The 22,565-nt window shown below is 39.1% G+C and overlaps 2 protein-coding genes across 4 annotated transcripts; both read left to right on the forward strand.

Annotated features, from left to right (window-relative positions):
• Positions 1–5,973: 5,973 nt before the first annotated feature.
• Positions 5,974–10,162, forward strand: LOC102717395 (peroxidase 72-like). The gene is made up of 4 exons (XM_015838305.2): positions 5,974–6,314; positions 6,607–6,798; positions 8,232–8,397; positions 9,506–10,162. Exons 1-4 carry the CDS (start codon positions 6,105–6,107, stop codon positions 9,919–9,921), a joined length of 984 nt encoding a protein of 327 aa, XP_015693791.2. The 5' UTR covers positions 5,974–6,104; the 3' UTR covers positions 9,922–10,162.
• A 6,870-nt stretch (positions 10,163–17,032) lies between these two features.
• Positions 17,033–20,923, forward strand: LOC102710739 (G-type lectin S-receptor-like serine/threonine-protein kinase SD2-5). Of its 3 annotated transcripts, none has more exons than XM_040520071.1 (3): positions 17,033–17,807; positions 17,891–18,035; positions 18,133–20,923. In XM_040520071.1, the coding sequence occupies exon 3, from the start codon at positions 18,328–18,330 to the stop codon at positions 20,701–20,703; it is 2,376 nt and encodes a 791-aa protein (XP_040376005.1). In that variant the 5' UTR covers positions 17,033–17,807; positions 17,891–18,035; positions 18,133–18,327; the 3' UTR covers positions 20,704–20,923. The 3 variants fall into 3 exon arrangements, with proteins under 3 accessions (XP_040376005.1, XP_040376006.1, XP_006644290.2); XM_040520072.1 differs by having other exon boundaries at positions 17,033–17,407; positions 17,517–18,035; XM_006644227.3 differs by having other exon boundaries at positions 17,033–17,407.
• The last annotated feature ends 1,642 nt before the right edge of the window (positions 20,924–22,565 follow it).

Raw genomic sequence — 22,565 nt, forward strand, 5'->3', positions numbered from 1 at the left:
TCACGAGACGAATCTATTGAGCCTAATTAATCAATGATTAGTCTATGTGATGCTACAGTAAACATGCTCTAATTATAGATTAATTAGACTTAAAAAATTTGTCACGTAACTTAGCTCTCATTTTTTAATTAGTTTTATAATTAGTCTATTTTAATATTTATAATAAATATCCAAACATCTGATGTGACATAGGGGTAAAAAGTTTAGCCCCATCTAAACACCATCTTTTACTTCAGCTTTGAACCGACCCTATATATTTGCCCTGCTGGCATGGTATGGCCGGCCCACCCAAAATTAAAAGCATCATCGTATGAACGCTTTACAAGTGTTTATTATTATGTCTCCTGGTCTTGTTGCAATTTAATTAACAGTACACAAAGCCAAATAGATGGATTTTGCATGATGCGAATTAGACTGGTACAATGGGGACAGGGCACAAAGCTGATGACATTGCTCTTTTGTTTTTGGGAGTGGTCCCTGAATGGCCTAATTAGCTTTAATTAATTGAGCCCTGATGGTCGCACTTGTGTCGATCACAGTGGGCTCCAAATTAATTGTTTTTCTTGGAATGTTCCACACATTCAATTTAATTAATCTCATTGGCCTGGCCAGGTGTTGTACAATAGATGAGATCCTCAGCTATCTTGCTATTGTATTATATAACATAACTCGAAAAAAATGCACCATCGACCATGAAAACAATCAAATGTAGAATAATTAGCTATAATATACGAGGATTCATATCAAATTTAGAATCTAAACCTAGTGGACAGTTTGCACCACAAGGAACCTAACCAATTGAGCTACGTCCAATTCGCACACACAAATCAGTTAAGTAGAACCTTTCTGAATGGCCAACATAAAGGTCCTACTAGGATCTGCCTCGCCGCTGCCTTCAGGCATCCACAATATGAGCCAAACGTGGTCCTTATAACTCTATATAACATACTTTATAATTTTGAAAAAGGTATTAGAAGATGAAATAGGTTGAGCTACCTTTAGCTATATGGACTATCCATATGAATTAAAATACAATATCTCTCTCCTCTCTTGTAAGAGAGATCCATGACTATTGGATGTGATTTGTGGGTGCTATATATCTTATGTTCATTAATATTTTTATATATCTTATGTTCATTAGTAGTTCATATACATTCAGGGATGCCCTTAGCCGCGATGGCGCATGAAATGCAATTTTTTGATGTTGCGCGACCGCAGCTGTAGCCAAGACTATATAATTTGGTCGTCCAATCCGGTCGTCATGTTCCCATTCGGAGGGCTGCAAAGCTTGCACCACAAGCCAACCAATATCGTGGAAACACAATATTACAATGCACATGATCAATGGGTTAGCACAGGCTAAAATTTAAACTCCTGAGGTTAAGGGTATATTGACCACAGTATCGGGCAACGCAAGGTAATGATGCTATGGTTTTGAAATGGTTTAAGAAGTGGTCACATTGTGGCAACCAATGGCGCAAGCTTGGATGGCCCGATATGGAGGAGAAGAAAAAGAAACGAGAGGCTCGATGATGAAGAAAAAAAACAAAATATAGTCTATATATAAAACAAATTTTGTTAGAAATCTTGATGGAATGCTTTAGATAAGAAGGGATGTGACTTTTGATATACTCTCAAAGTGAGACTGAAATTTCGAGTGCTATATAGATAAACATTAAATAGAGTTATATTGAAAAATAGTCACCAAAGAAGAGAGGTAAAGAATTACAATGTTAGAGTTTGAAAAATAAAAGAAATATATATAGCATATAAAACTAAATTAGGAAAAAGTCATTCAGATATTGTTTTCTCTTTACAAACACTAATGTTGCATGCTCATCAAATGGGTGAGAGCTCTTAAAAAGATTAACGTGGCATGCTTATCATAGGGTTGAGAGCTTTGTTTCTAAGAGTTTCATTGGCAGGGGTAGATCCAAGACGAGTGCCAATGGGCTTAAGAGCACCTACCCGCTGAATCCTCATAGAACATAAAAATAAAAGGGAGATAGGAGAGTAAAGAGAGAGGGAGAAAAAACTGCTGCTACGTGTTTATGCACAGTTTAAACTGGTTTATACTGCTATGGTGCCATGTGCCATGGTTTTTTCGTTGTGACTGTCTCAATGTTTGAATTCTCAACTGTCACGTGTTTTGCTGTGCACGCCGTATCTATTACCTTGCAGAGCAACCAAACAGCGTTAACTAATTAGTATATGTTCTTGTACCAAACCAAACAAAATACGTAATCTGATACAATGAAATCGGTTACCACCGGAACTGTTCCCGGTCACGTTTGCATTATCGTGGTTGAACCAAACAGCACCTAATTTGTTCCGATCCCAGCCTACGTATAAATGTCGATCCACAACTCATGAACACATGCTTTTCCTGACTGGAAGACACTATTAACATGCCACAATTAATTGTCTGCTACTAATTCTTAAGAACTACTACCTCCGTCTCATATTAAGTTTATTTTTCAGATTTTAAATATAATATTTTGGCTATTCGTCTTATTTGAAACTTATTTGTATTTAATATTTTTATTGTTACTAGCTAGATGGTAAAATATAAATAGTACTTTATGCATGACTAATGTTTTTAAGTTTTGTACAATTTTTTAGATACGATGAATGGTCAAACAGTAAACGCAGATATCAAAAAATAAAGTTATTATGAGATGGAGGTGTAACAAAATCTTAGAATTTGCAAAGAAAAAAAAGAATCATCGATTCTTTCAGACGAATAATGAAGTACCGACTGTATAAATTAAAGCATCCAAGAATATGCTAGCTGGAACTGTAACTAATATTTACAAACGCTCTTGAGTTGTGCATGTGTCTAAAAGGCTCGATCAATAAATTTTGAGGTAACAGATCGAACAAAGCCTTGGGACGTCCATCTTCGAAGCATCGTAGCACACCTAAACCACAATCCAGGATATGGGACGTGTACAAATCCAGACATTTCTTTACCACCTTCTCTCTTATGCATTTGTTTGATTCTGTTAAATGCTAGTTTATAGCGATGTGTTCCTAAAAAACTGTCGGATGACTTCAGAAATAGTTTTCTTTGACAAACTACCTTCTAGTTACTCGATGAGCTGACTGATCGATAATCTTCTGGACCAACTCACGTATGACCAATTGTTGAAGGATTATTATGTAGTTTGTCCTAACTATTTTCGTATTTATTTGGATGTACCTTAGGGCTTGTTTAGTTTGCAAAAACATTGCAAAAACATTGAATCAAGTTTTTGGACACCCATTTGAAGTATTAATTATACTCTAATTACAATACAAATTTTAGATTCCGCCTGGAAATCGGTAGACGAATCTTTTGAGTCTAATTAATCCGTCATTAGTACATATTGATTACTTTAGCATAAATGACAAATCACATCCTAATTAGGCTTAAAAGATTTGTCTCACGATTTTCCGCATAACCGTGTAATTAGTTTTAATGTTTATGTATATTTAATGTTTCATTTAGATGTCCAAAGATTCGATGTGATGTTTTTGCGAACTAAACGGGGCCTCAAAGGAAGAGGATTCAAAAAAAGTCAATCAGAATTTGAACGATTTTTTGTCGTTTTCAATAGTGGAATAAATTTTCCTGTTGGTAAGAAATGAGCTAATTTGCTGAGCAATTGTTGGCTTTGATTCATACCTCAGAAAGGGTGCATGAGAGATGTTGAGAGCAGAACCATCATTTTCTCATCTGTTGCTGTCTTACTTAACACGAGCTAGGATAGTCGCGTTTCCTCTGTTCTAAGTTATTCTTCTGGTAGACATATTGATATATCATGGGGCTTGTTATGGTTAGGTAAATATATACTATTATGTTACTGCAAGCAAAGTATGACTGGATGGTCAAATTAATGATATGCTTCGACGTTTCATGGAATAAAAATGATTCAATCTTTTGTGTATATATAGACCGTACTCTTTTAGCTAGATTATTCCTCAGCTTCAGTGCACGCGTATCCAGAATTATTAAACGGCGTATTTTTTTAATAAAAAATTACTATATAGAAGTTTATATCTAACCCTCTTTACAGTAGATTTTGAATTTTATACTGTTAATTTCATCTTTTATACTATCAAATATCAAATAGATATAAAAAATCGGATAACTTTTTATCTTTAATCATAGAACGAACACAGAACTCTGTGCATTTTCACTAGCCGTGGTGCGGGCATATGTTTTGCTAGTAACAAGTCAAACTCTGGGGTTGGGGTTGTTTAGATGGGGCTAAACTTTTTAGCTCTATGTCACATTGGATGTTTGGACACTAATTTAAAGTATTAAACATAGACTAATAAAAAAACTAACTTCATAAATGAGTGGTAATCCGCGAGACGAATTTTTTAAGCCTAATTAATACATAATTAGAGCATGTTTACTGTAGCATCACAGAGGCTAATCATGGATTAATTAGGCTCAATAGATTCATCTCGCGAATTAGTCCAAGATTATAGATATATTTTATTAATAGTATACGTTACTATTTATAATAAGCGTCTAAACATTCGATGGGACAAGAGGCTAAAATTTAGCCCCTTCTCTCAAACAGCCCCTCTATTGTTCTGTCACTTGATCTGTTCTAGCGGCAGTCAAAATGTAGTAAGTTCATCTAGGAAACAGCAGTAAATATTTTCTCTATTGGAACTAATAATGTCGATATGTATTAATATGTACAGTGATCAGATGAGGTTTCTAAGCCTGTTTGGTTTCTATTGTCGGTGCAACCACTTTCAATATTTTCTATTTTTTTAACAATAATATCACAAAATCTATTTCAGAAAAGGAACATGATTTGTGTATAATTGGTTGAACATTTAGTAAGATTTTATATGACACAATTAGTAAATAAAATGTGTCTTTAGGAGCATTAGCAAAGACGATGAGAATTACTAATAATGTCAATATGTATTTATATAAAATATGCATGTTATATACGAAAGAACAAAGTGTAGAAACTTGAAGATATATAGTTTCTGTCTTCAGTAAAAAACAAACGAACTGATAAAAGCAATGCAAAGCAGTATGAGATCTAATTTTGCTACAAAATGGTTTGCTTTCATCTGACAAATCTGCAGGTTTTACCTAGAATTATAGTTGTTTACCTAAAATGGTTTGCTTTCTTTATATCTGTTTTACGTCATGACCATTAATCTATCTCAGAGATCATGCTTTTCTCAAAGAACACGAGGAAAGAAGATGTATTAGTGCCACCATGGTGAGAGCCAGAGTTGCATGATTGCCACATTCAAATATTTGTTCTACTGGCTGGACACGGCACTGCTATCTTGTTAATGACAAGACCTTTCTTTTTCCCCTCCACTTTTTGCTTTTAGCTAGATGGTTCTTTATCTTCACGTCCATGAGGAAATATGTTGTGCAAAAGCAGATGCCTATAGAATAACTTGGTCACCGGGAAACAAGGTATTAGTCCCTTGATAGCCTAGCTATAGCAATACATTTTTCAGGAAATTATCCTTGAGAAATACATATGATGGCCACATTGCCTAAAAGCATAAAACCATGGGTCCGCCTAGTGATCAAATGTTTAAAAATTTTAATTCCATCGATCAAATCCGGTCACTGATGTTGGATAATAATCTGAAGTCGTGCACGCAAGTCAAAAAGCTCATACACGTCCTCCCCCAGCTGCCATGTATTACACGCGTGTTTGACAGAAGAAAAAAAAAATCAAACGTTTGATCAATAGCTAAAGTGTAAAACCATAGACATTAAGTTGCCTGAACCAACAAATATAATGGCATCTGTCTGATAAAAAGGCTGCAAAAGGGGAAGAAGCCAGCTGCCTTGAGCGACCGCTGCTAGCTATCTGCTTAATCACTTTGCCCCCACAAAAAGGCACAAAACATATTTCCATAGAACATAGAATATATTGCCTACACCACATGTTGTTCAATATGTTTGAATGTCACTAATTATGCAACTCTAGCTCAAGCTTCCTCAGCTCTACCCTCCTCCCTCCTTATATAAAGGCCACTCGTCCTGCCCAACCCTTCCCCCACCATCATCACTGCAACAAGTAGCTAGAGCTAGTCGATCTCAAGAGCTGCAATCAGCTACCATGAGTGCAGCAATGGCGGCTGCCCTTGCACTATTCTCGCTGCTCGCCGCCGCGTGGGGCCTGCCGCCGCAGCTGGACCCTCACTTCTACGACCGCTCGTGCCCGCAAGCGCAGCAGATCGTGGCGTCCATCGTCGGGAAGGTGCACTACCAGGACCCCCGCATGGCGGCCTCCCTCCTCCGCCTCCACTTCCATGACTGCTTTGTCAAGGTACGTGTATATATACTCGCCTCATCTTTTTATTTATATTTATCTTTATAAGATAAAATTTAAATTTAGTGTTGATTTTAGAGGCTTTTTTCGTCAAAGTATATTTTTAAGTATTAATTAAGTTTTAGTTGGCTAGGAATACGTATGTTTTATTTATATATTATTTGTCGTTTACAAATACTCCCCCCTCTTCCTTTTTTATGGAGGAATATAGTACGTAGAATAATGCAATGGGCGGGCTTGATGAGTTAAGAAACTACAGAAAAGAATGAATGTGCGTTATGTACTGTAGGGTTGCGACGCATCGATCTTGCTGGACAGCAGCGCGACGATCGTGAGCGAGAAGCGGTCGAACCCTAACCGGGACTCTGCGAGGGGGTTCGAGGTGATTGACGAGATCAAGGCGGCGTTGGAGGCAGCTTGCCCGCACACCGTCTCCTGTGCCGACATCCTTGCCCTCGCCGCACGCGACTCCACTGTCATGGTAACACACCTTCTCCGTACCACCCCCCCCCCCCCTCCTGATCTTGTATTTTCAATTTTCTCGTTACAGCAATCCTATCGCAACACACTGTAATCATGGTTATTCTAAACGACCCTCTGAATCATAAAGAAACTAGTAATACTAAACATCATTCTTATAATACAAACATTACGTCTTAGGTGTTGTACAAAAACTACATCTCATATATATAAGATATGGTTTTCTTTTTTTTCATTTAATCACTTATCACATTATTTTTTATCCTATCTGACAAATCATTTAATTCCAAAGACACCCTGGCAGTGATTCCTATGGTGTGGCTCCTGTGTATAGCTAGCGTAGTAGTGCAGACCTTGGAAACATAAGCTTAATTTGAAGTTATCTAAAAAGGTAGCTTGCCCTGGATTGGATTAACTCCAACCTGAATGGATTGTACTGCGTAGACATACACGCGTTGGAAGAACATATTCATTATTCTTGTGTCCACACCTTACAGATTTACAGATTATGTAGCAGTGCAACTGCAGCTAGCTAGCTTTCCAAAAGACGGTTTGTACTCAATTAATATACACAATCTCTGGGTGGAGAGAATATATATATATACATGGCATATACTTGTAGTATAGTTTGTCGATCTTGTTGAGCTACTGAAATTAGTGGGCCCTGAAATGCACTGCGAATTGTTTGACACGCAGTCTATGGCATGCTAGTAGGACAAAGTAGAGCATCACCAATCACCATCGATCATTCACCAATGGGAGCCACGTACTTGTAGCTAGCTAGGTTGATGTGTTTTGGTGTATAGAACGAAAAGGATGAAGCAGCCAGGTCGAGACATGTACAAAGTGGGGGCACATTGCTCGGTAAAGCATGCAGCGCCAAAGCTATCTACAGTTCTCATCCATCTTTTTTCTTTTCCCTCTCTCTCTCTCAAAACAAAAAGAAAGCTCTCTCTCTAAAGGTACAAAGTAGATCACATTAGCATATATATTACCATTCCAAGTCATGATGTAAATGGAATGGCATGGTAATTAAAATTGGTCAAGTTCACGTACAGCTGAGTCTGTACGTTTTTGACTAAAAACGTGTCGTCAGCAAAGCTTGAGTTCATTTAACAAAATACTGGTTGGTTAGAATATATATATATATATTCAACTGGTGTGTACACATGCGTCGTTGCTATGGGCGATGGTAACAACCCCAGCTTGAGATAATTTTCCATCCTCCATACTAAGAAAGGGTGACTTTACTGTCCTTAAAAACATATTTGAATTTATATAGTAGAATGTATAAATTTGGCCTATGTCTCCCAATGCTTTTCAAGAAGTGTTTTGGCATTTCAGTAGCCCCTCGGGGTTTGATCTGCCATTTTTTTTAAGAAATAACAGAGATAACCTTGCAACTTTGAATTTGAATTTTGGATTGCATTGCAGACGGGAGGGCCAGGGTGGATCGTGCCGCTGGGGAGGAGAGACTCGCGTGGAGCCAGCGTGCAGGGCTCCAACAACGACATCCCTGCTCCCAACAACACCCTCCCCACCATCATCACCAAGTTCAAGCTCCAGGGCCTCGACATCCTCGACCTCGTCGCCCTACTTGGTATATATAAATTAAATAAACTATAATAAAAAAAAACATAAAATCTGCTCTAAATTTAAGGTTAGAAATTTAAATTCTAGTAAAAGCGAAAAGATTTTTCACATGGTTATTTAGATTTAGAGTACTGCTTACTTATATACTACTAGTTACAACTCCCTTCATTTTAGAATATAAGAATTTTTAGATTTTTTTAAATTCATATGGACATTAATTTTTCGACATATATACAAATCATGTAAATCGATGAACGGATGAAATAGAAAAAGGAGTAGTTTTTTATTCTTTCTTAGGACATAGGCAGCTGTAGCTTGGCGATGAAGGGTAGTACTAGTTAGGACACGCAACATGGCTTTTGACGTGTCGATGGACACTGTCGATCCATGCAGACATATCTCAGCTAGCTAGCTGTCTGATTGCTACCTGATCATCACACGCTGTAGCGTGTCACATGTTGCACCCAAACTCACATGTCCTCCGTTGAAAGGTGAGCTCATGAAAGACCATGCAGCACTACGTACGTATGTACGTACTTCGATCCTCATATATATGTCGTATCCATGCACATGGAATACGTACATCACCGACGCATTCACGACCTAAACACCCTACCTACTACCTGCAGTACTCTCAACATGACAACAGCTATAGCAATAACTTAATATGGTACCTTCTGTGAGGAAGGATATTAGTGTACTAAAATTTAAATCTAACCATATATTTTTATAAATATATTAAACATTTTATTTGGAGCAATTTATCATTCCTGAGAAGGTAACAAGAGATACTATTTTTTTTATGTAAATTTTAGTAGCTCTTGGTATCTACTCAAGGATAGTAAAATTGCTACTTCAATAATATATATTTAACAATATATCTATTTTATTACAATGTTATATATTTTAGTTTTAATTTTATTTATATAAAATTTCTACTACAGTAGATCCATTGGATCCAAATTAACGGACGGCTCACACAGTTATTATGAAAGGGTACCTTAAAAAAAATCCAAATTTGCACATTTTGAGTGAATTTGCTGTGAACTGAAGACACTTGATTGAAATTTTGACACACTGTCTAAATTTTTTTGGAATTAATCTATACTGTACAGGTAGCCACACCATCGGTGACTCGAGGTGCACGAGCTTCCGGCAGCGGCTGTACAACCAGACGGGGAACGGCCTGCCGGACTTGACGCTGGACGCGTCCTACGCGGCGGCGCTGCGGCCCCGGTGCCCGCGCTCCGGCGGCGACCAGAACCTCTTCTTCCTCGACCCCGTCACGCCCTTCAAGTTCGACAACCAGTACTACAAGAACCTGCTCGCCTACCGCGGCCTGCTCAGCTCCGACGAGGTGCTCCTCACCGCCAGCCCGGCCACGGCGGAGCTCGTCAAGCTCTACGCCGCCGACCAGGACGTCTTCTTCCAGCACTTCGCGCGGTCCATGGTCAAGATGGGCAACATCTCGCCGCTCACCGGCGGCAACGGCGAGATCAGGGCCAACTGCAGGAAGGTCAACCGCTACTGAGACTGAAACCGCCGTCGATCGATCGATCGATCTGTCTGCAGCTTCGTTAATTTGGTTTAAATTGTTCTTGTAGATTGCTCGTCTTTTGGATGATCGGTTAAAATTGTTGTCGATTATGTGATGAAGTGTGTTTTGATTCGACGGAGGTGGCATTTGTTGGTTCTGTTTAATTGTATGATTTGTAGTCCACATTTGATGTTATTCCCTTGAAGTTGAATTGTTGCTAGTCTTTTGGAGGAAATCGATCCCTTGAATTGTTTTGATTCTCCAACCAAGAAACTTTGGTTAGTGGCCTAAATGAAAATTCCAGACGTCGTGTGTAGTCTCATGCACCTCTGTACCCTCAAGTACTGAAATTTCGAACTTCGAAGGGTATTTTGAGATCGACTTTGGTTAAGGAAATGAAAATTTTGAAGCAGCACGTGACAGTCCAAACTGTAAAATGAGGAAATATGAACACAAATATAACGAGATTATTTTGCCACTGCAACAATCACACCCTACTCTCATTACAGCTCTATCATTCCGGTCTTGCTACGCAGGTCCTGAAACTTCACACGCCCGGGTGGTTTTGTCAGAATATCTGCAACTTGATCTTCACATACTCAACTGCAATTTCCTTTTTCTCCGCACATTCTTGAATAAAATGGAACCATGTATCTATGTGCTTACTTCTGTCATGCAGCACTGGGTTCTTGCAAAGAGTTGTCAATCTTTAGAACTGCACATCTTCTATCTTCCTCAGATATCATTCGGGCAAGCCAACTACCTTGACATGCTGCTGTTGTAGCAGCTATATACTCTGCCTCGCACGAGGAAAGTGCTACAACCATCTGTTTTTGAGATTGCCAGGTAATCATACTAGCTATTACCAAGTGCAAAACACACACCGGTGGTACTTTTTATCATCGGCGTCAGTACCCATGTCACGGTCACTGAATCCCTGAAGCTTCAATTTTTCCATCTCCTCGATCTATAGCATACCAGCAACCCCAGTTCAATGTTGCAGCAATGTACCTGAGTACATGTTTCACAGCAGCTTGATGTTCAGTAGTTGGTGCCTCCATAAATCTGCTCAGGTACCCAACTGAATAAGCCAAGTCTAGCGTCACTCTGGCCTGGTATTCACAAGATACCTCAAACTTCCTATCACACTTCTATATGTACTCTGTTGCATCTACTGGAGCATAGTGACTGTTCTTGCTCAGTTTCAAACGAGCTTCCGTAGGTGTCTGACAAGGATTACACCAATCCATTCCAGCCTTCTTCAAGATATTCAGAGCATATGATGATTGACACAAGCTGATGCCATTTGGAGTTTGCTTCACCTTCATCCCCAAATAGAAACTCAGCAGGCCCAAGTCACTCATACTGAACTCCTCCGTCATCTCCCCTTTGAATCTCTGAATTTCTTTAGTTTGTGACCCAATGATCACCAGGTCATCCACATACACTCCCACGACCAGAGTTGCATCTTGCGTGATCCTTTTATAGACAGCATGTTCTGAGGGTTCCTGTCAAATCTCATCCTGAGTAATGTGGCATCCAATTTAGCATTCCACGCCCTTGGAGCCTGTCTGAGTCCATACAGTGCTTTATGCAATCTGAGCACTTTGTGTTCATGTTCTAAAACCTCAAAACCCTTCGGCTGTGAGACATATACTTCCTCTTCTAGCTCACCATTCAGAAATGTTGATTTCACGTCCATATGATGCAACTCCCAACCATAGTTTGCAGCCAATGCCAGCAACAATCTGATAGTCTCCATCCTTGCAACCGGTGCAAAAACTTCATCAAAATTGACTCCTGCTGCTGAACATAAACCTTGGCAACTAATCTTGCCTTGTGCTTTATAATCTCACCCTCAGGGTCCCTTCTTGATCTTGTATACCCACTTAAGACCAATTGCTCGATGTCCCTGAGGGAGATAAGTCAAGTTCCAGGTCTTGTTGGCTACAATAGAGTTCACCTCATCAATCATAGCTCTGCGCCAGCACTCATGTGTCTCTGCTTCAGTAAAGTTCACTAGGTCACCATTAGCTAACAAACACGGTTCAGAGTACTCAAAATTTTCCACTAGTTCACAAGTTCCATTGATGTTGGATAGCATCCGGTATCTTCGTGGGGCTTCATCAGACGGTTGCGAGGATTCACTCAGTGGTGTCACGAACTCCATCTGTGGCATTGCACCAGAAGTTGAGAGGCTCACCGGCGACGCTGTATCAGGTGATGGTTGAGGTGAAGGTGTTGATGGCTCTGTCGCTTCTTGTTTGGCAAGTTGTGTCTTAGTATCCTGTTCACCACTAGGCATAGCATGAAAAGTATAGGAGACTGAAAATACATCACCAACATCACAACTTGATTTTCACCAGACTGAAACTCCTCCCAGTTCCACCGTGCTTGTTCATCAAATAACACATCTCCGGTCACATGAACACAGTTTGATTCGGGATCAAACACCCGGTATGCCTTGCTTCCTTCCCCATAAACACCAAGCAACGCTTGACATTTTTCATGTATGTTGTGCAACCAAATCTGTAACACACTGCCTGCCTTGCTTCCTTCCCCATAAACACCAAGCAACGCTTGACATTTTTCATGTATGTTGTGCAACCAAATCTGTAACACACTGCCTCCAAAATCCGCATTAGTCCGCTCTACACATTGAGCGGACTCACGTTTACATGGTATCCCGCTTATACTTTCGTCCTCGCTTTGTGTAAAAAGGGTTAATCCGGAGATACCATGGTTAGAGCACCAAGACTTATAAGCAGACTCGCATCCACCTAAACTTCCAAAGTGGTACTAAACTACCACTAAACTTCCACTTCTGGGCTACATAGGCCAAACACACAATAGTAACAGGGCTTCAAACGGCCTGGGGTGTTAAATTTAGCCCCTTTAAGGGCTGACACCCCCGGCAGTTCACCGTTTACACGACAAAGGCCCAGAACACCCTCCGGTGCAGACCATGGCCCAAAGCACATGCATCATACAACGAAGGTTTATGCAGACCCGGCTGGAATTAAATTTCGAAAATTGATTTCTATTTTATTTAAAGCTAAGAAAGAGCAGAACTTCTAAAATTTGTAGAAAATTCATTTTAGCTCCAAAAATTGTGAAACTAGTTTTGTTAGATGCACAAAGTTGTGAAATATTTTACAAAAATATAAAACTGACTACTTTCTGTACAAACTTTTCCTTTATTTTTGTTTTGCCATAAATGTTACCTAGAACTTGTTAAATCCATAACAAATTGAATATAGCTCTAAAAATTATGAAACCACTTCTGTTAACTTTCTAAAATCATGCTCTGTAACACTGTAAAAGGAACTTTGTTCACTTATGTACAAAAATGTTGCTTAATAAAACTTATCGCTTTTTAAACCTTCTTAATTATTAAATGCATATCTCTGTAAATAGAAAGTGACAAAATAAATATTCCATCACCAGAGACCATCTGAGACCAGTATACATTCACTGCATAAGTTTCATGCATTTTCATGCATTTTGGTTTTTATGTATTTTTTATTTATCGTATACGCATATTTAGCATAGAGACAGAGTACGTTGAACAAGAAGAGGGTGAATTTGTTGACAACTAGGTTCAGGAATTTGCAGACGAAGGCAAGTTTGCCCCTCCTTTGACCACTCTAATCATATGTTTTATTGGGCTAAATGATTTTATTGTAAACATGCATACGTTAGCTAGCCTTAATTTTAGTAAAAAGAAATTATATAAATATGGGAATGGTAGATATGATCTAATTGCTGCATAATCCACCTTGAAATATTGAATCCTTGCTAGTTGTAACCATCTGGTGCTTTTTGAATATAAATATTATGTTATTTGGGATTATACTATGCTCATATTGCCGCTATATGCTTATGTTCTATTACCGCCTTACAAATTACTCGTTGTGATATATGTTATATGTGAAAATGGTTATTTTAATGCTGCTAGACAGAAATTTAAATGTGTGAAATGCCTGTACTAGGGGTATCCATAGACTACATGTATATATACAGTCGTAGGGGTACCGAATAGAAAGGAGATTATATCTATATGCTATCAACCGGAGTGTGGTAACTGTCGGATTGCATGCTGCATGTACCGGATTCGAGTTGTAACCGAATTATGATAGATCTTAGTCTTATCAGATTAGTACTCTATCTGTAAGCCCTATCCCCCACTATATAAGGGGGATAGGGGCACCCCTCATGGGGGGAACAAAACAGACGGCATATTCAGATCGGCTATCTCCTAGTTGATCTGTCCACAATGCAATACAATCACCAAACAGGAGTAGGGTATTATCTCGCTAGTCGAGAGCCTGAACCTGAGTAACCATGTGTCTTTATCCTAACCATCGATCTTTACACCTCGCTAGCCACCCCATATATATTGCTGACATCTAAATCGATGACAAAATGCATGAGTATTGTGAACTGAAAATAGAGATAACTTGTTTTTAAACTTGAGCGGTGAGTGGTGTACATATTGTGGTAGTTGTACACCAATAGGGGGAGCGTTCGTCTTGGTCGATTAAGGACCTCACTCTATGTCACCAACTAATGAAAATAGTACAAACCACATATGCTAAGTATGAGCTAGAATTAACCTATTAAGTTGTTTAGAGTTTAGCCTTACATCTTGGTAAACCGAGGGGTATGGGTTACCGAGTTTTGGTAACTTATCGGAACTTCATATGGTTTGGGATATAATGAAATTGATTAATGACATGTGTTATGCGATGATTTGAGCGGCAGTCTGTCCAATACAACGGTGTCATGCCTCATGAGGGATTCCGGGCTAGGTTCCTTACGTCACTAGGTTAAAGTGTGGGCCCGCTACGTAGTGGCGCTACTTTGCTAGTAGCGTGGTAAAACATACATCGTGCTAGTGCAAGGCTAGACAATAAACAATGTGACAGTTTTGTTATGACCTCTAGATCACACTTAATGTGTAGAGTGTGGTGATATCGACGGATATCGGATAAACTAGAGCTATCCATATCATGTGGGCTTAAAAGTTGTACATTCTCTGTAGAGTATAAAACTAATCGATTAGCCATGCTCACGGTCATGAGCAGCATGGTGAAGTGTCATGAGTATTAGTTGGTGATTTTGATAAACTCTTGTGAACTTGGTTGGAATGTTTTGTCGGTAAACTTGGGTAAAGTTCGGTGAATGGTGACGAGACGATGGTAAATGGTGATTATCTAACTTGAGGGGTAGATGTGTGTTATTTATTCATTTACATTACAAGTTTTACTTACTCTATACTACTGTTATAAAAATTCCATTGCGAAGCATATTGTGAACTAAAATTGTCATTTATGCAAATTAACCTATACACAGCTTATCCTTGATTATGGCCAACATGTAGTATGCTAGGGTTGTTTCCATCTTGTTAGCACATTAATTTAATTAATGTATTGATTTCTTGCTTTCTTTTTCTTATTTTTGGCTTAGACCCTGCTGCACGTAGTGACTGTTTGGATAAGCAGTTTGATGCAGCTTGTGATGTTGCAGATTTCTAGGATGGTTCTAATTATAGATTTACACTAGTCGGTTTGTCTATGGGCTTTTGGGTAGCATGCTTACCGCATGAACCAATATGTATGGCTTGTCGCCAAGTGAACCTTATTAAGACTATTTATGCTTTTATGCTTAGAACCACTTAATATTTGGATACCGTGTTTGAGATAATTTATGTGAGACTATGTTGTATCCTGTGCGACTAGTCCCACATGAGGATGGGTTTGAAATGATTGAGATAATTGGGGAATATGCCTTCGTTGAGATCGAGTCTCTGGGGTACGCTTTTAGTTGTCACCATCGAGTGGTTGACGGATGTATGACGTAGATGACTGGTGTGGCTATTTCAACGTTTGTGTCTTCTATTTCATATCCGATGGCTTAAAGTCTTTGTAGTGCCCTCCCTCTTTAAGACATGTCAGGGTCTGCGATGAGGTTGGATGGTTACCGTAATTATTTGAGTTTAATTGGAGATCTCATCCATCCAGATATTTCACACTGACATGCCTCGGAGCGTCGCACCACCTAGGCTTTGGGATGTCCTCACATACATAAATATAAATATAAATATAAATATAAATATAAATATAAATATAAATATGGGGTTCCTCAAAGAATTTGTTTTTGAAACATGGTATTTCTGAAAACAAATCTTTATACGTGCTATTTTGTGTTACAAATGACTCAAAACCTAGTGTTTTGTGAAATTTAGTCAAAAGTTATTTTAAAATCGTATTAATTTGTTTTACAAGTTTTTCTTTATCATATAATTAATCATGCCTTCATTAGTAGTTTTATTTTAAGCATGTGGGGAGAAGTTGTCCAACTCCTATATTCTAACCGAGACTTAGGCATGTGTTTGGCAGTAGGTGTTAGGCTGGGTTAGTAAGCCATGCAAAAAAACGTAACAGCAAATTACAATATTATTAATTAATTATTAGCTGTAAAATACTAAACGATAGAATATATGATTGTTTTATGCATTGTTGTATTCCTCGTGAGCGAACGTGGCCTTAGAGTAGGTACAGTATAGCAAACTATAACTTAGCTATAGAAATATTTTAAGACGATAAGAGAAGAGAGAGAAGAACGGTGAGCTTTAGATTTGTAGCCAGCTGCAACATAGACTCCAAGACGTATAGATTTGTAGCCATCTGCAACACAGACTCCAAGACGTAACGTGTGTATAATAGATAGACCATATATTTGGTAATTATTGATGAATTGACTGTAAATGATTTGAAGTTAGTAATTAACTATGCTATTGAACTTGCTCTTAGGAACCTATAAAAGTAATTATTACTCGAGTTCTTTATTGCCACATAAATAAATATGATGACATTGAATAAAAAGAAGCAAGGAAAGAGAAAAATGATTGTTTTGCATAACAATGACTTAAATGACTTTTAGCATTTATTTTAAAAAAATTGTTGCATGCGATAAAAAAGAAGAGTAATAAAAATATGTTTTGTAGTATTAATAGAAAAACCACACATACAACTATCTTAGATATGCTTATAAAATAAACGAGCGTTACTAACGTGGAGGACGAAAGAGTTGCTCCAGCTTTGAACGTGCAGAAAGGTAGAAGGGTAGCTATGTAAATTCGTGTGCAAAATCCCTCTCGTCTCTCTAGCGAGTGACGACCAAGAAACGCGGCGAAGTAGCTATCGCCGGCGGGGAGAGCGCCGTCAGGGAAGGGGGTGAAGGTGGTGGAGCCGCTCAGATAATCTGGAGGACTCTCCTCCGCCGAATCCAAGAACCATGGCCTCTGCGCTGGCGTCCTCATCCCATTGGCCGCCGCGCCTGCGGCCGGCAGCGAGTGGGACGGGGTCCTCGTGGACATGCACGGTGAGGAGCGGCACCCCCACCCGAGAGCATGCTGGAGAAGGTCGTCGGGAGGACGGGGGATGCGGTGGATGCCGGCCGGCCATCAGCCGATCTGGTACGGCAAATACCAATCCTACTGACCTGTAGACTGATCACTAGTCACACAGTACGTATTGATTGCCAATTTGTCAACAGTGAAACAATGTTTTTTTTGTTGATCACAGACTGAAACAGTTGACAATCAAATTATTCAACCTCGGGGTTGTTCAAACCAAGCCGACTAATTAATTATTCGCATCTTGACTTTTCCTAGCCAGAGGTGCTGAATCTCTGTTGGCCTTTCTCTGTGTCGTCTGTTTGTGTTGAGGGATTTGATTTTTTAACACTCAAATTGATGTTCTATTATTTGATGTCCTGGCTCACCGTCATTGATTCACATGGTCCAACATGTTATATTCCAGTGTCAACATAAATAATTGGCCAACGAAGAAAATGCCATCGATGGTTCTTGATAGGTCTGTTTGTCCATTTATGTTTGTTCTACCATTGACCGCGAAAATATGATCTTATGTGTTGCCATTTGGTGGATGTTTACTAGTCAAAGGCTGAGATAATCGTCACATATTAGAGAGGGTTGAATGGAGGACTTCAGAGCTAGCTACAACTTGTTCTTCAGTGGAGATTCTTCAGGGCACCAAACAGTTTTTCCCCATAAGAACTGAAAACTGTCAATATTTCGCATGGTATGTACTTCTGATCTTTTTTGCCCTTTCTTTCCCATCTTAGATTTCAAGTCCGTTATCTTAATTATGATGTCTGCTACAATATTCTGCATGCCAGTTATTACAAATGGATGAAATATTGCTGCATCATGGACTATGATGCTACATGCATAGTTGGAAACAAACTTTGCGCGATGGTTTATATCAAAATCTTGATACTTTTCTTTGTCGGATCTCACCAACACCAAGAAAAAGTTATCCTTGATTGATACTCATGGTACCAATAGCCAGGGAAGGATCTTCTTGATTGACCATGAAGCAATTTAACTCGTTGGTAGCTATCCTTTGCATGTTTGCCTTCCATGTTGTTCCAACTGCAGTTGCCCAGCTCCCAAGTGCAGCTCCCGCAAATATATGGAGAATGTCCGATTTGCCAACACTACACCTTCGTGGAAACTCCAGTATACTCCTTGTCCTCAGCAACATCAATGCCTCATATAGAACCGACTTTGGATTCTACACCAGTGATGGGCATTCATTTGTTCTCTCTGTCTTTTATCTTCAATTGGAGACAGTAATCTGGTCTGCAAACCCTGACAACCCTGTCAATTACAGTGCCGTATTGAACTTCACAAGAGATGGTGATTTACTCCTCTCTCACAGCAATGGCAGCGTGATCTGGTCCACAGCCACAAAAGGCAAGCAGGTGGCTACTTTGAGCCTCGAAGCTCTAGGAAATCTTGTGTTGTCGGATAAGACGAACACCTATGTCTGGCAGTCGTTTGATCACCCGACAGATACTCTGGTGTTGGGACAATCACTTTGTTTTGGAATGCGCCTGACAGCAATACCATCAGCCAAAAAGTGGGAATCAGCCCGAATATATCTTTCTGCAGACTTAGGAGGCCTACGGTATTCTTTTGAACCAGCTGCCTATTCGAAGTTGTTCCAACCAACAGTTGTCGGAAATTCAACATCAATCTGTTATAGTTTTGTCAATGGCAGCCTTGGGTTCCCAAATCAGATCATTGCACTGCCACCAACAAGGTCACTTCAATTGATGCGGTTAGAGTCTGATGGGCATTTGAGGCTTTATGAGATCCTAGTGCCCTACCCAAACTCAATGCAGCTAGTGTTTGATGTATTAAGCACAGTAATGGACTACTGTGATTACCCTTTAGCCTGTGGTGATTATGGGGTTTGCAGTAATGGGCAATGCTCCTGTCCTAGCCTGAGCTATTTTAGATTCAAAAATGAACGGCATCCAGAAGATGGATGCATACCATTAACCAGCATCTCCTGCAACCGTCAGGGTGACCATCAGTTGCAACCACTGAATGATGTTTCTTACCCCAGAGGCACCGTATTCCAATCATTAGCCACCGCAAGTCAATCAGAAAACATCTGCAAGTTAGCTTGCTTAAGGGATTGCTCTTGTAGAGTTGCTCTTTTCCAGCGTGATGGTTATAATGATAGCGGTTCCTGCTTGTTGCTGTCAGAGAAAAAGTTAATGCTGCTAGTAGAAGGTTCACCGGATCACTCTTCAGCATTTATCAAGATACAAGGTGATCGATCAAAGAATACGAAGATTACAGCTGTAGTTAGCAGTGTTGTTGCATTTCTATCTCTAGTTTTAATCATAATCCCTGCTGTCATATGGAGAACAAAGAAGAAAGCGGATGAAGAAAGCTTTATTTTCATACCTGGAGCACCAAAAAGGTTCTCCTATGATGAGCTGAAGGTAGCTACCAGAAAGTTTTCAGCTAAACTTGGAGCAGGTGGCTTTGGTTCTGTCTTCAAAGGCAAGATAGGCAAGGAAATTATCGCGGTCAAATGTTTGGAAGGTGTTGAGCAAGGAATGGAGGAGTTTTTAGCAGAGGTCAAGACGATTGGCAGAATCCATCACCTCAACCTTGTCAGCTTAATAGGATTTTGTTCAGAGAAATCACACAGGCTCCTTGTCTATGAGTACATGAGCAATGGTTCATTGGATAAATGGATCTTTCACACAAGCCCAGTTTTCACCCTTTCCTGGAAAACTAGACGCAACATTATTATGGCTATTGCAAGGGGTTTGTCGTACCTCCATGAGGAATGCAAGGAAAAGATTGCCCATTTGGATATCAAACCACAAAACATTCTGCTTGATGACAAGTTCAATGCAAAGCTCTCAGATTTTGGACTTTCCAAACAGATAAACAGGGACCAGAGCAAGATAATGACCCGAATGCGTGGGACCCGTGGATATCTAGCACCTGAATGGCTGGGCTCAAGAATCACTGAGAAGGCTGACACCTACAGCTTTGGGATCGTCATGACTGAAATCATCTGCGGCCGAAAAAATCTGGATGAATCACAACCCGAAGAGAGCATTCACCTGGTGAGCTTGCTCCAAGAGAAGGCAAGGTCTGGTCAGCTGTTTGATCTAGTGGATAATGGTAGCGACGATATGCAATGCCACATAGAAGAGGTCATGGAAATGATGAATCTTGCGATGTGGTGCTTACAGGTTGACAGCACCAGGAGACCCTTGATGTCAACAGTAGCCAAGGTTTTGGAAGGTGCAATGAATATGGAGGACATGCCTGACTACAGCTTTGTCCCTGATTATGTATCAAATCATACCAATATTGCAGGTTCAAACTCCTGTTATAAGCCTACCGAGTCCCATTTATCAGGACCTAGGTAATATGTACATGTACTTGTCTAATTTTGCTTCGCACTATCAGCATTCAGTATTCTCTTGTGGTAACTCATCTAATGTAAAATTGTATGCTTATTGCGAATAAGGCATGGACAGTAAATTGCCTGTTATTTGCCACTTACCCCAATAGTAATTGACACGAATGTATCAGTTTATGCATTGTCAAAGACTAGTGATATTATGTGCACCATGTGCACTCTGGTTGCACTGACAACATTGGATATTTTGCGACTAATTACATTTTAACCACCGTTGATATAGGCAAAGCTAAATGCCTTAAATTTTGAATTTGGGACGAAGATAGCAGCCATTACGCATATGATATGTCATATAGAACGTGTGGAAAAGAACCACGAGAACGTACAGACATACAAGCATATAATAGGTCACATAGAACCGGTGGAAAAGATCCACGAGAACCTACAAACAAAAAAGCAGCAACGATAGGGAGAACTCAAATCAAGTTAAATTAGGAGATGGAATTTGCAACAAATCATTTTAAAGAGGATCTCAAAACTAAGCGACATTTGTGGTGTGGTTTTACAATATTTCCTTATTTTAAGAGTTTTTTTACCATCCTTGAAAAAGTATCTCAAGGTACCACACATTAGTGTCAAAAGTGTGATACCTTGAGATACCAAAAATTTATACTAAATTCTTAACACTTCGAGGTACTTTTCGAGAATGATAAAAAAAGCCCTTATTTTAATGTTTCAATGTTTTGCCCACTACATTTCCAAGTACTCTAAAGAAACTGATTTCATTGTCGAAGGATTAAGACCGTTAATTACATGATTGTATACAGAAAACACCATAATAATGTTTTTTAAATTAATAAATTTCACAGGTTATAATCGCCTGGATCTTAGTGATTACTTTCACTGTGTTAGATTATAATATTTGTTTGAATTTGTTTAAGGACAAACTTCTTTAACTTTCATGTTCATAAAAAAAATGTACCAACAGTTACAATAAAAAATCAGTTTGATTTAATACATATTTCAAACTATTTTGTATAGTATATTTGTTTTGTGTTAAAATATATTAGGACATATTTATAAAACGTAGTTAAACTTGAAGAAGTCATCACATTTGACTTTAGATAAATTCAAATATCTTATAATCTAGAACGGATACATAGAGCAGAAAACAAAATTGACTAGTCTTAACCTATAACTGATGTGGACTAATAATTCATAAATACATAGCTGTACTTAGTGTGAAGGATAATAATTGTCGAGATAAAACACAGCTTGGGCGAATTGTGGATGACAATGTGTACACCTGAGTGCCATGATCCTTGACGATGAATCAACTCGATGTGTTCATTTACTATCTGTGTTAACTTAGAGTTGCTGCCAACTGCCCATATCCAACCTTTAGAGCATGCTTATATGCGAGATGGACTGAGAAACTGTTTGATTTAAAAGTACATAGCCGGTCCTTAAACTCGTGGCGCGATACCATTTAGATCTATAAACTTAGAAAATGCATATTTAGGTCCATGAACTCATTTTAACGTCTAAAATCATGAACCTACCTAGATGGTATATTAAAACGAGTTCATGTACCTAATGATAAATTAAAACTAGTTTATGGACCTGGATGGTATATTAAAATAAGTTCATGGACCTGAATGATATATTAAAACAAGTTCATGGACCTAAACGTGTATTTTCTAAGTTTATGGACCTAAGTGGTACCGCGCCACGAGTTTAAGGACCGGCTATGTACTTTACTCTTGATTTAAATACATGGCTGTGATTATGAAAAGTTTCTTGTGGTTCGATGTATAGTTTTGTGCCACATATGTTTGCTGCAGAATAAGTACGTGCAAGGAAATTGCA

Source organism: Oryza brachyantha, chromosome 1 (assembly GCF_000231095.2).
Source record: "Oryza brachyantha chromosome 1, ObraRS2, whole genome shotgun sequence".
NCBI lineage: Eukaryota > Viridiplantae > Streptophyta > Magnoliopsida > Poales > Poaceae > Oryza > Oryza brachyantha.

What these genes read in the sequence shown, in the direction of transcription:
- LOC102717395 (XM_015838305.2), top strand. Translation starts at nt 6,105, where the DNA reads ATGAGTGCAGCAATGGCGGCTGCCCTTGCACTATTCTCGCTGCTCGCC. An exon ending in TCCATGACTGCTTTGTCAAG is followed by an intron (nt 6,315 to 6,606) that starts GTACGTGTATAT and finishes TATGTACTGTAG; the next exon opens with GGTTGCGACGCATCGATCTT. An exon ending in CGACCTCGTCGCCCTACTTG is followed by an intron (nt 8,398 to 9,505) that starts GTATATATAAAT and finishes TATACTGTACAG; the next exon opens with GTAGCCACACCATCGGTGAC.
- LOC102710739 (XM_040520071.1), top strand. Translation starts at nt 18,328, where the DNA reads ATGAAGCAATTTAACTCGTTGGTAGCTATCCTTTGCATGTTTGCCTTC.